This window comes from Pieris napi, chromosome 19 (genome assembly GCF_905475465.1).
Source record: "Pieris napi chromosome 19, ilPieNapi1.2, whole genome shotgun sequence".
Taxonomy (NCBI): domain Eukaryota; kingdom Metazoa; phylum Arthropoda; class Insecta; order Lepidoptera; family Pieridae; genus Pieris; species Pieris napi.
In genome coordinates, this window is record NC_062252.1 from 10,219,077 (window position 1) to 10,234,008 (window position 14,932).

General features: G+C 31.5%; 1 protein-coding gene across 2 annotated transcripts in view; it reads left to right on the forward strand.

The window, feature by feature from the left end:
- Positions 1-14,932, forward strand: part of LOC125059160 (Down syndrome cell adhesion molecule-like protein Dscam2) — a 54,561-nt gene that overhangs the window by 25,088 nt on the left and 14,541 nt on the right. Inside the window, exons 14-21 of one of the 2 annotated variants that reach the window (XM_047663445.1) lie at positions 797-933; positions 1,225-1,374; positions 11,500-11,590; positions 11,985-12,067; positions 12,870-13,004; positions 13,400-13,552; positions 14,048-14,174; positions 14,762-14,928. In XM_047663445.1, the coding sequence (XP_047519401.1) occupies positions 797-933; positions 1,225-1,374; positions 11,500-11,590; positions 11,985-12,067; positions 12,870-13,004; positions 13,400-13,552; positions 14,048-14,174; positions 14,762-14,928 (1,043 nt within the window). The remainder of the gene's footprint in view (positions 1-796; positions 934-1,224; positions 1,375-11,499; positions 11,591-11,984; positions 12,068-12,869; positions 13,005-13,399; positions 13,553-14,047; positions 14,175-14,761; positions 14,929-14,932) is intronic. The other variant, XM_047663446.1, reaches the window with a different exon arrangement.

The window sequence follows — 14,932 nt, forward strand, 5'->3', positions numbered from 1 at the left end:
ATCGCTTTCAAGTTCATTTGTCAATCTAATAGGCGAGTAGGTGATCAGTCTCCTGTGCCTGACGCACGCCGTCGACTTGTGGGCTAAGGCAATTCGGTTTGCTGAAGATGTATTTCTTCACCATTCTAGCGAAAGTTAAATGCGCACATAGAAAATCCATTGCTGCAAAGCCGGGTATCGAACCTACTATCTCAGGGATGAGAGTCGCTCGCTGAAGCCAATATGGACTAAATAGTTCATCACAATATATCATTACATTATAAGAATAAATAATTTTTAATGGATGTTTAAATAATGGTGTAATTCAGATACAAATGTTAATGACCCTGACCAAGTAAATATTTTGAGAAAACTGTGAAAAATATTTTATATACTTAGGCCATTATTGCCATTAAGAAAGAAAGTCGTACATCAAAACTTTTTCTAGTCAAATTTGTAATCTCCAATAATAAATACATCTAATGAATAGTTATATATAATAAAACAGGATAAATAAACTTAATTAAAGTAATATTGTATATATATAATATTTTTTTAGATTTTTTGCTTACTAGGGTTGCCTAGGAGAGATCGCTCGTTAGCGATAAGGCCGCACCTTTGCATCCCTAATGATTTATGTTACTTGTTTATATTTGTAATGTAACATAGTATTAATAATTCAATAAAAATAAGACTTAAAAACAACACTGAAATAGTGAAATTCCACGGAAATAAATTGTAATTTTACGGTGTACTTATGATTTGTATGTTACGAGTATATGTTATACCCGGATTTAAACGTCAACATTTCCTCTAGCAATAATGAAATACGTCAAATATTCGAACTGCAAAATCTCCGTCCGGCGAACGGCTATGCAGTTAGAGTTGCAACTGTCAACCAAGTCGCTGTAAGCCGGTTTACCGAACCTTTGCATTTCACTACACAGGAGGAACGTAAGTTATATTTTCTTTAAAATAATAAAACAATTTACTACTTAAATTCAATTTCATATATTAAAAGAATGTGATTTACAAAATAAACTCAAAATTCATAAATATTAGTAAATTATTTATTTTTATTAATATACTTATTCATATAAACTAAATCAGACTTAAATACTATTTCATCTCCTGTCAAATTTTAATTCTATTGATTCCAAATTTACCATATATAGTACCAGTCGTAATTGGTACAGATTAAATCTAATACGGTTTCCGTAAAAAACCCTTTTGTTATTTTGTTAGCACCATCATCTCCACCACTACAAGTACGTGTATCGCAAACAGAAGAGCCAGGTCAGCTAAGAGTGTGGTGGTCACCCCCAGACCCACTTTCACATAATGGCCACATCACAGGATTCCACATAAAGGCTGTGCCACAGAATGTTGGACCAAGTAAGATTTCATCACTTTTTTAATACATATAGACGTGAACACATTTTGAAGTTAAACTTCTTTTGGCGCGTTAGGGAAAAATTATGAGTCACAAAACACCGACACCCTGAAATTAGCAGTGAATATTTTAAAATAAAAAATTTCAATTTCTTTATATTTTTTTGTGATGTTTAAATAAACTTTATTTAACTAGATAATGCGGTATAATAAAACTAAATGTATTAAATACCTTTTTTCTATTGACAGTCGTTTTTTCTACGTAGAATAAGGCGAAATATATTTTTTTTTTTGAGATTTTTATCTTGTTATGCCAAAGAAATACACCTTCTTACGCGTTTACATAAGTACACACACATTTTAATATAAAGAATTTCCGCCTTTCTGGCGTAATGGTGGTATAAAGCTGGATTGGAGGTGCTAAAACAACTCTGCAATAAGTTGAAGAGGTGTAATTGACGAATCACTACGTCAGTGAGTTCGCAATAGAAAGTTGTTACCTATTTGCCTTAAAAGTATTAAAACTAAGTGTAATCAACTTTAATTAATTTTATATAAGGAGCACTTGTGTCCTTTGACATAAATCTTTTAATTGACATTAGATTTTGATTCGAATTTATAGGCAAATATCGATTAAAACCATGTTTTATTAAATTAAAAAAAATAGCACTAATGATTCCTTATATCTGTAAACGTCACGTGATGTGCTTATATCATCTATAAATTCTTATCATAGCATCGGCTTTGATCAGTTATTTCCTTCTTAGCTTAAGTGGAGTAAGCTTTATTTCTCCAATAATTTTTGCATAGCAATAATAATAATAATAATCGTAAAATTTATGAATAGAAAATTAAAACAAATTTTAATAGTTTGGTTGGGTACTATCTAGTTACAATGTCACACAGATACCCAAATAGCACCATAAGCATTAATGCAATCAATGCTTAGTCTTATTATTCCATTGTGTTCCACGAATCAAAGTTATCATGTAAGGGGTTTTAGCTGTAAGATTATAATTATATTAAAGGTAGTCTAATATCGACCACCATAGTGATAGGGTCTAACATCGACCAACTTAGAATAAGAGTCTCGTATCGACTATAAGTTAAGAATATTAAGTGTAATTTACTTAATAAAGTTTTCCTTTTTAAAAAAACCTTTGATAACCGTCGCGATTTGACTGGCGCAGCCGGTAGGATATCCGTCGTGATCCTGTGCCTGTGAAGACTAAAAATCAGTCTGAGTGTAGGGTTGCGCGTGTGTTTTTACGCATTAAACGGATATTTTACGACCAAACAAATAAGTCATTATTGATCGCGTAATTCGACGGTAAAAGGTAAAAAGTGAAAGAAGCAAAAGCAGTTATAAATAGAAGAAATGGGTTGCAGACTTATGTGAGTAAACCTCTTCGCATTCCAACCTGTCCCATTTTATTTCCGTTTGACTGTGTATTGTGTAAAATAGATTTAAGTAATTTTAAGTTGATAAAGATTTTAATTGAAATAAAAAAGAAAATTATATTGAATTATTAAGTAAGTAAAGAAAATAAATTTATATTATTTTTAATTTTTATTGTAATAAATAATTTTTGTTAAAAAATGCAAGAAATACGCACAATTCCATCAGATATTCTAAATATTATACCTAAGTTCGATGGGGAACAAAAACTATTAAATTTATTTTTAAATAAAAGTGAGTATGTCATTAGAGCCTTTAGGCCAGAACGTCCGAATATAGCACAAGATATATACATATTTCATGTTATAACAAGCCGCCTTAGAGGTAAGGCGAGCCACTTAATAAGCGAGAGACAAGACATCAATAATTGGGAGGAGCTAAGAACAACTCTTATCCAACATTTCGGAGATCCTAGAACTGAAGAATGTATTTCGATTGAATTAGAAAATATTAAAATTAATCAAGGCGAGTCATATTTAAGCTTTTGTAATCGAATCCAAAGCGTCCGTAGCACATTATTTTCAAAAATTAATTTAATAGAGGACGAGAATATTAAGAACGCGAAGATGAATATATATAACCATACATGTTTAAATGTTTTCCTTTTCAATTTGCCCGAAGATATGATACGCGTTGTCCGATTACATAGATGTACAACTCTAGAAGACGCGCTCAGTGTAGTAATGGAAGAAGTAAATTTCCTTAACCAATATAAATCACGGAGTGTTAATAGACAAAAATATACTCAAAATATTAATGAAAAAAATAATTTAACACAAAATAATTTTCCACAAAATAATTTACCACGAAATAATTTTTCACAAAATAATTTTAATAAGTTTAATCAATTACCCCAATACCAAAATAACCCTCCAATGAATTTCAAATTCGGAATACAATCACAACAACAACCTCAAGGATTTAAACCTAATTTCTCTAACTTTAAATTCGGTACCAACCAAAAGCAAGGGTTATATAATTCTAATAATCCTAATAATTCACAATTTAAGTTTGGTGGTGGACCACCTCAATTTGGATACAGGCAATTCCCCCAAACAACGAATCAACAACAATTTAAATTTGGTATTCCACAAAATCATCAACCAAAACCGGTGCATAGATATGATAACGATGTATCGATGCGAACGGCACCTCAAGCTAAGCCAAATTTTATGACACCAAGAACATCAAATAATTTATTTTATACAAATTACATGAACGACGATATGAATAACTACACAGATTACGATCATGAAACATTTTATACACACGAAGATAATTATCCCTATGAATATTATAATGTAGATCCGAATGATTTTACTCCAGATAATTATTGCGAATTAGAACAAAATTCAGAAGAAGCGGTTGACACCTCAGAACCTGAAAATTTTCATACACAAGCCTCAATAACCGACAAACCGAAGTAATACAATTAAATCATCACGGTACTTTAAAGTTGCCACATATTGAAATTCCCGAAATAAATAGTAAGTTTATGATAGACACAGGTAGTTCACGATCCTTTATAAGTCCTAAAATAGTAAATAAGTATTTGTCAGAATTTAAATATTATGAGCCATTCGAAGTCGTGAGTACACACGCACAGAGTCACCATAACGAAGTAATTTATATACCTCTCTTTAAAACTTTTTGTAGTACAGATTATCATAAATTTTATATCTATAATGTGGATAGCGATTATGGCGGTTTAATAGGATCAGACTTATTAAAACAACTTGACGCTAATATAGACATGAAAAATCAAATTTTAAGAACTCGTGACACAGAAATACCAATTATTTATAGTCCACCATTTGCCATTCATGTTGATGCACGATCTGAAACTCGTGTTAAGGTTCCTGTTAATCTTCCTAATGGACAAGCAATATTAAATTCAATTAATTTTGGTAAAGGTATAAGAACACCATCTGCTCTTGTAAAATGCGAAAACGGTTATGCTACCACTATAATACAAAATTCATCTGATAAAAACTATAAAATTAAATTCACTAAACCTCTAATAGTTACAAGTTACAATGAAGAAATAATTAATATAAATAATACTCAAACAATTAATGATTATAAAATTGATAAAATTCTGAAACAAAATTTGTCTAAATTACGTTTTGAACATATGAATGAGGAAGAAAGAACTAAAATTTTTAATTTGTGTTTTGAATATAGAGATATTTTTTACAGCGAGCATATACCATTAAGTTTTTCTAATCAAGTTAAGCATAAAATTCGTACAACTAATGAAGACCCAATTTACGTAAAACCTTATCGTCAATCTCCAGCCGAAGCTGTTGAAATTAGAAATCAAATAGATAAACTTTTAAAAGATAATGTAATACAAGAATCTAATTCTCCATGGTGTGCACCTGTACACCTCGTACCAAAAAAAATCGACGCTAGTGGTGAAAAGAAGTTTAGGATGGTTGTTGACTATAGAAGACTGAATGACATTACAATAGACGATAAATATCCATTACCTAATATAACTGACCTCTTTGACAAACTAGGTAAAAGCTGTTACTTCTCAGTACTTGATTTGGCTAGTGGTTATCACCAACTGGAAATAGAAAAAGAAGACCAACCTAAAACTGCCTTTTCAACTCAATTTGGACACTATGAGTTCCTTCGAATGCCGTTTGGGTTAAAGACCGCACCAGCGACATTCCAACGAGCAATGGACAATATTCTTAGAGGACTGCAGGGCATACATTGCTTAATTTACTTAGATGATATAATTATCTTTTCATCTAGCCTCGACGAACACCTAATAAAACTAAAACTAGTATTCGACAGACTTAGAAAGACCAACCTTAAAGTCCAACTCGATAAATCGGAATTCCTTTGCAAAGAAACAAATTACTTAGGACATACAATTACACCTGACGGACTAAAACCAAATACCGACAAAATAGACGCTATACTTAATTACCCAGTACCAAAAACTACGACAGAAATTAAGAGTTTTCTCGGACTTATTGGTTATTATCGAAAATTTATAAAAGACTTCTCAAAGATTACACAACCCATGACAGCATGTCTAAAAAAGAACAGTAAAATTGTAATTAATGAAAATTATTTAAAATCATTTGAAAAATGCAAAGAACTTCTTGTTAATGCACCATTACTTCAATATCCCGACTTTACAAAGCCTTTTATTTTGACAACTGACGCATCTGACTATGCACTTGGAGCTGTACTCTCGCAGGGCCAAGTAGGCAGTGATAAACCAATAGCATATGCTAGTAGAACTTTGAATGACACAGAAAAACGTTACAGTACTATAGAAAAAGAGTTATTAGCGATAGTATGGGCAGTTAAACACTTTCGTCCATACCTATATGGAACAAAATTTACAATTTATACAGACCATAGACCATTAGCTTGGCTAGATTCTCTTAAAGAACCAAATAGTAAATTGACTAGATATAAACTCAGATTAGCTGAATACAACTTTAAAGTCATTCATAAGAATGGAAAGCAAAACACCAATGCTGATGCTCTCTCACGTATAAAATTAAATGCTTTAGGTAAAAACGATAAAGATAATCAATCAATGGTAGTTAATGTAGATAACTCTGATAGAAATCTTGAAGACTATATTCAAGAATTAACTGATTCAATAACACGATTAGGACAAAACAACCAAAGTAAAGAACCTGAAAATGATAACAGTAACTCTATGTCTTTTTCTGAAATATCTAGGTCTATTCCATCTCGAGTTAATTCCAGGTCATCATCACGCACATTAACAATAAACTCTAGTACAGATACAGCACATTCTGCTGAAGATATGGACACAGATGGCATTCCCATACTTTACGAAGCTATAGATACAAAACCAAACCAAATATTAATATACCCATGGTTTAAAAATGAACTTTCAGTTAAAATTCGATCACATCCCAAGCAAAAGATTTTAGAGGTTCACTTACCCCTAGATAATTCCGAGTTAATAAAAAAATTTCTTAAAGAATATATTAGACCCAAAATTAAATACTTTATCTATTACGAAAATAAAGCACACCGACAATTATTCACACAAGTATTAATTTCATTATTTAGAAAAGAAACCGTAAAGCTTTATGAATGTACTGAAAGAGTAATTAATGTCACTGACGAAAAAGAACAAGAGGAAATAGTAATGAAGTATCACGTAGGCAAAACCTGTCACCGAGGTATTAAAGAAACAATTTCTCATTTAAAACGAGTTTATTTTTGGACAAATTTAGAAGAAACCGTAACCAGTTTAATAAATTCATGCGACACTTGTAAACGTATGAAATACGATCGTAGACCATTTAAACCTCAATTACAACTTACACAAACTCAATCAAGACCTTTTCAAGAATTATTTATAGATTTATTCTCCATAGAAGGAAAATATTACTTAACCATATTAGACGCATTTAGTAAGTTAGCACAAGCTTTTGAAATCCCAGATAGATCAACACCTGAAGTAGTCAGGGCACTTATAAAGTATTTTTCATTCTACAGCGTACCTACTAAAATCAGTTCAGACCCTGGTTCTGAATTCAATAATAAACTCATGAAAGACTTAATGACATTATATAAAATAGACATTCACATAGGCACCCCTAACAATCCAAACTCAATGGGATTAATAGAACGATTCCATTCCACAATTTTAGAAATATATAGACTTGCGAAATATGAACATAAATTCACAGATGCTACATCAGTGATGACTTATGCTATAATGGCTTACAATCAAACAATCCATTCAGTAACAGGTCTCACTCCGTTTGAAGTAGTATTTGGTCACACGGAAAATAACAATCAATTTAATTTAAATTTTGATAAAGAATATACTCAACAACTAGTTAGGGATCATGCAAAAAGAACTCACTACTTATACAAATACTTAACCGATAAAATAGGAACTAGGAAAGAAAAAGTTCAACAAAGTAGAGTAGGAGAAACTAATTTTGATTTAAATGAAGGTGATAATGTTTTTATTAAAGGCATAAATCGACGTAGAAGCAAGGATAAGCCCAGGTATGAAAAAGCAAAAGTTAAGGGTAAAATAAAAAGAAATGTAGTATTGGTAGAAACTAGCACGAAAGATAAAAATGTTCCAATAAAAGACATAAAACGTCCCCCACAGGTTCGTCCTGCTAGTGACCCAAGCAGTAACGATCCGGGCCCTTCAACTTCAAAAGGTTGAGAAGAATCCAGGCGTTCTCCCTCTTAGAGAAGGAACCGCTATGATTACGTATGACAAGTGGATAGTAATTAAGACATTAGATATTAAACTTATTAAGGAAGAATTAGAATTTAATATGCATAGGTATATAGAACTAAATAGAATAGTAGAATTACAGTTAAATACCAGTAGCTCTTCGTTAATATACTTCAATGATGTTAAGCTTCAAGTTAATTATATGTTAAATATCACATTGAACAAATATTCAGAAATTGTACCAATTAATAGACAGAAAAGAGGACTCATTAATCCTTTGGGATCTCTAGTTAAAATGATAACAGGAAATTTGGATTACGATGATGCTATTAAATATGACAACTTAATAAAAAATGTAAAATCTCGTGAACATTCTCTGGAAAAGAAAACTACTGTTATATCCGAAATGATAAGACTTGTTGCAAACTCTACCATAAATATTACAAACAATCTCGAACAATTAAGTGATGCAATTAATAAAATTAATAAAAATATTAAAGACATTTCAATTATTTCACATGTTAACCAAATAACACATATCTATAATTCCTTCTTACATAATTTTCAAATAATTTACACAAAATTGACCGAGATTGAAAACATTTTAGCATTCAGTAGAATGGGCGTATTACATCAATCTATAATTAATACTAATGAACTCATTAATGTACTTAGAATCATAGAGAAAACAGATAAGCTGATATTTAAAGTAATTCCTGAAAATATTGTAAGAATTGAACAGTCCATGACATTGAAATCGTATTTTAAGAACAATGTTATTACTTTAGTATTAGAAATACCCTTAGTTAAGAAAGAAACTTATTTTTATTATAAAATTGTACCCTTACCTATCACCCAACCTGAAACAAACCTTACCTTAATAATATTACCCAAGTATCCTTACCTTATTGCGAAGGGGTTGAAAGCGAAATCGCTGTCGACACCATGTAAGAATATAGAAGAAGAAATATACCTCTGTGATGAGCTGCAGACCATGGTACCTGTTGAAGACACTTGTATCCTGGACCTGATGAAATATTCTCACAACGTTTCTTGCAAACAAATTCCAATAGAATTCGAAGAAATTAAAGTAGAACTTTTACAGATTAACCGATGGATAATCTACTCTAAATCACCTGTTGATCTGGTTAGAACCTGTGATAATGAAATTTTACATTACACTCTCATAAATACTTACTTATTAACCATAGAAGATAAATGCCAATATAACATTGCAAATCACAATTTAAGAATACATAGCAGTAACGGTGAGAAGCTTATATCTCAAAAGCTGCCGCTAGTAAATTTACCTGAAAATTTGAAGATCAGTATCCAGAGCAACATTAATCCTGTTAAGCTGAATGGGGTTGATTTAACCAATTTAAAAGTATTATCATACGCCCTACAAAACAGTGAAAATCAAAGTGATAGTGTAGTGAAAACCAATAGTGTCAGTTTAGGGACAATAATTCTATATGTAATTTTAATTTTAATTCTTATATCCTTTCTGGCATACAAAAAGATAAAAACATGTATAATATTTCAAGGCCGAAACCATCCTCCGAAAAATTGTTCTTCAGATGATTTCGAGCTTAAGGAGGGAAAAGTTACAATGTCACACAGATACCCAAATAGCACCATAAGCATTAATGCAATCAATGCTTAGTCTTATTATTCCATTGTGTTCCACGAATCAAAGTTATCATGTAAGGGGTTTTAGCTGTAAGATTATAATTATATTAAAGGTAGTCTAATATCGACCACCATAGTGATAGGGTCTAACATCGACCAACTTAGAATAAGAGTCTCGTATCGACTATAAGTTAAGAATATTAAGTGTAATTTACTTAATAAAGTTTTCCTTTTTAAAAAAACCTTTGATAACCGTCGCGATTTGACTATCTACCAGGCGCCAACTTAAATGTTTGATTTTTTTTTGTTGTAAAATTAGATTAAAATTATATAATGGTAATGTTTTTTTTTTAGTTTCTTATCAATGAGTAATACTAAAATAGTAGCAAAACACAAAGAAGCTTTCATTCTAGTGTCGTAAAAATAAGACCCCTCTAAAGTTCAGGAAACTTTTATCGCTATAAAAGTCATATAAATTTTACAACTTCGCCTTTTTCACTTATTTTCCTGTTTATGGTTTTTCCAATCGAGATGTTTTAGCGATACTAAACTTTTGTTTAAAAATTTTTCATATTAACGTACCTTAACTTTTTTTAAGAAAATTATTTATATAATTTGCCGCGCAACGCCACTATGTGGAAGCAGCTGCCCACTGAAGTATTTTCGAATCAATTTGACTTAGTGTTCTTCAAAAAAGGAGCATACCATTTCCTAAAAGGCCGGCAACGCACTTGCGAGCCTCCTGGCAATGTATCCATGGGCGACTGTGTCAACTTTATTTTTGTTAATTTTTAACTTCGTAAATGTAAATTTAAAATTAATTTGACTTTTTTTTTTGACGTTCATAAGTGTACTTGTTTACCTATATGAATACAGTTTGAGTTTGAACATCAGGTGAGTCTCCTGCCCGTTTGCCTCCTGATACATTAAAAAAATGAAAGCGGTTAAAGATAAAAATGCCTCTGAAAGATAAAAAGCTTTTGCGAAGGTGTGTTTTTTGGGTAGCTTATATGTAGGTTTGCATTGTGCATTATTTGGTGTAGTCGATGTTTCCAAAAAAGGCATATTGTCATTAAGTATAGTTGTATAACCGTAAGATGTTTTGTTTCATTGTACATTTTTAAAGTTGGGTAGTGAGAAGGTTTCATATAAGATGAAGATGCCGCTCCATCCCATTACTCAAAGTCAAAATCATTTGTTCATTTAGGTAACACAATGTACACTTATCAACATCAATAAAAAAATACACAATCAATGCTAAATTCTTCTAATTTTACACTTACTGCCAGTTCTCAAATCAATGGCGTAGAACGGACGAGAAGAACTGCCAAGAAACTCTCCGCCACTCTTTTTAATCGCCAAGTTTTTTGATTTACACAATGGTTGTAAGGAGCTGCAAGCATTACACCACGTTCCATATGACATCTTACGTAGTTAATAGTTTATAAATTATAACAATAAAAACAAAGATTTGTCCTCTATTAGCAGTAGGCATGGTGAAATAGGAGCATGCACTTACTTTCTCGTGGGAACAACACGCAAATACATAGTCGAAATAACTAACATCACCGCATACACGAATTCAAGTTCGACCAGTCACCACAAGTAGCACCCGTTCACGAGTATGACGCATGGCCAGCCATCGGCCCCCTCGCCATATTTTAGGGAGAAAGACAACCCGACGCATTAAGATAACTTACCGAGATGCATTAGGATAATATCGACTGTCATAATGCAGTATACACTATCTTGATTGTATGTGGGTTGGAAGGTTTTAATACATAACAGATACGTACAAGTATTGCCAACGTTGTTATTTTAGTTTCAGAAGAATCAAACACGAGAATTTTAAAAGTGCCACACCAGTCTGGAAAGCAGGAGACAATGCTAAGTGGTCTTTTGAAAAATACTAGGTACGTGTGCTTATTTATTAAAAATCTAACCTTAGAAGTTCCTTCTTAGTGTGGACTCATAGAGATGTTTCTTTCATTGTCACTCCCTCTTGGAAAATAAGAGACAAAACTTCTTCTTTAACTGAAGGTTATGTTACTCTTGTAAATAAAACCGGTATTTATTATTTTCAAGCTCAACACAGAGCGTGCTTAATGATCATAGAGGTCTAGTAGTGAGGTTTTAAATTATTCGAATTTCAAATTATTTTAAGTCGTAGATTTATTTATAATTTAGAACACTTTTTAAACATTCTATATTACGTGTCTGTAGTCTATGTTCTTTCTATAATCTATTAGCTTATTCAAACCTTTTTTCTTCATACTAACAGATTTTTGAATTCGCTTCTTGTTTTAGATATGCTGTAACAATATCAGCTTTTAATAGTGCTGGTTCGGGTCCATTTTCCTCGCCAGTTTTTCAAGAGACTCGGGAAGGAGGTAAAAATAATTCAAAAGTATTTTTAATTTTATAAAATTTTTGACCATTCATATAATAAAGTAACTCGTTTAAACTATACTATATAACTATAACGTACATTAGAGATATTATTTAATTTTATTTCGTTAAAAAATATTATTATTACACATACCACAAGGGTATTTAGTCATCTATATACAAAAAAGAAAGTCGTGTTAATTACACTATACAAGAACGGCTGAACCGATTTGGCTGAAAATTGGTGAGGAGACGGACTTTTATCCTGTCTCCGTGGGACGTGGTATAACAAAACGCAACAAACAGAAAAACAAAAAGTTTATCAGTCAAAACATCAGTCTAGCCGTTCATTTGTTCAAAATGATACAACTTACAACAAAACACAACCGACTGGAAATAATAAAACGCAACTGAAAGCTACTGAATAACAAAACGTAATATATGGTTAAGTATGATTGATAATTAGAAATTGATCGGTTGATCTGTTTATTTCGAGTTTCCATAAGCTTATCGTGCCGGTATTATCATTAACAAAGCCGCTACTAAGACGATTGAATCTTTCCCTACAAAGCCGTAATGCAACAAATGGGTGGACCAATTTTGATGAATGTTTAAGTGAATTTGAGAATATTTCAGATTATTTACAATTAGATGTTTTTTGATTGATTTTTAAGTTTAACATTTTGTATTTAAGATGTGTGTACAGGACCGACAATAACATCAGTATTTTAAACTAAATATTATAAACGAAATACTTTGTAAATTACTTTAGAACTGCCCATTATGAATTTGAAAATATTTTAGCTCCTGAAAACGCACCAACTTCAGTTGAATGTACAGCCGTTTCTTCAACATCATTGCGAGTAGGTTGGCAACCCTTGATAGCACCAAGACATGGAACTGAGATTTTGGGATATACTATTCTATATGCCTCTGATGGTAGGTATTTTTTTTTCTGCTCCTTACCTCATCTTAGAAATAAATGGCCTTTTTTCAATAAAGTTACTATTCACAACACAAGACTTAATTGTATATTTCTTAATTATTATTAGGGTACCTACCTAAATTATTTTAATTATTATTAGGACAATAAATAAATTGTTTATAAAAAAGAAATGGTCTCAAGGATGATAAGTCTGAGAGGGGCGAAATGGAGACCATCCAAGAACTAGAATCGTAAAAGTAGCTTAACTTTACAGTTTATCAGGCCTTCGTCTATTGACTTCTTAAATAATATTTGCCGTCTTGCGTCTGCAGCAGTGATAAAAACGATTTGGCATCTTACCCCTTTAAAAAATTCAAGTTTCGATGTAGGATTTCAATTTTTTTTTCAGAGAGTGATTGGCAGAATCAAACATCAATTCATACGGAACAGTATTTGCAAAACTTACTAAAATATGCAAATTATACAATTAAAGTCGCTGGGTATTCCAGTTATGGGGTAGGACCGTTTTCTTACCCTATCCTCTGCACTACTTTACAGGACGGTAATCAATACTATTTTATTATATTTAATAGGCCAGAAGTTAGGAAGTCCACTTGTAGCACTTAAAATCCTCAGTCATTTATAAATAAAATTAACTTTTATAGAATCAGATTAACTAATTTGTTACCACAATGATAACTATGGTCAAACCATAGCTGTTTGCGTGAAATGTCAAATATGTTTCAAGATTTTGAGTCATAATTGTAACAAACGTATACTTTAATTTGTTTGTTTTATTTATTTACAAAAAACACAATCCTGTTATAACATGTGAACCTAAATAAAAAAAATGGATACCCCATAAAATATTTAACGCAATAAAATCAAACAAGAAATTATTAGGAAAGTCTAGACTATAGAATAACATTAAAAATTAACTAATTATTAAAGAACTTTTGTCAGTTCACTCTAGGGACAATATAAACCGTTAACCTATGTAATTCGTGGACTACTCTAATACAGCGATGAAATTTAATATATTATACATTTGTTATAGTTCCATCACCACCAGCAGATATTAAAGTTTTAGTACTATCACCGACAACATTACTCATCAGTTGGAAGCCACCGGACAGGCCGAATGGAGAAATTCTTTTCTATACAGTTTACGTCAAGCCAGTGGGGTAAGCGTTATATTTGTAATTTTTTTTGAAGTTATACTTCTTTAGGCGCGTTATGAAAAATTTATGGGAATGATTTTACGATGCTACCCTGAGACACAAAATTATCAGTGTGATTATAGCGTGCGCGAGCGAGATGGGAATAAGACAATCTACAAGTAAAAAGAAATAGAATATGCGTGATGTTAGCAGCTATGCCAAGAATTTTGAATGATCATAATGACATTTACCTTTTAAACAAATAAAGGAGTTTTAATTTTTTTTTCAAAGAAATTTAGCAATGTTTTTTCACAAAGACCTATTGTTACTTAGTTAAAAGGTTATGAAACATACCAAGTTATTAAATTGAATGAATAATATAATAAAATAATAAATAATTATTATTGTTAATAATATTAATTAATAATTGAATAATATACTAAATATTATTAAATTATGAACGTTAAATATTTATTATTTAAAAAAAATAAAAAAAGCCAAAGAAGTATAACTTCTTACGCGTGCACATAAGTACATGCACCCTTTTTTTTGTATGGGAGCATACGAGCCTACCGGATACTTTTTGCTTTTATTTCAATATTTTGTCATAGAAGTGCAGGCGATGCAGTTATAACACAACGTATAGAATCTATTCGCCATACAGCAGAGGTGAAGGATTTGAGCTCTGGCCGGACTTATGAAGCATGGGTGTGTGCGTCTACGCATGTTGGTGAAGGCCGAGCAAGCAAGAGAGTCACTCAAACACCAACGCATAGAGGTAG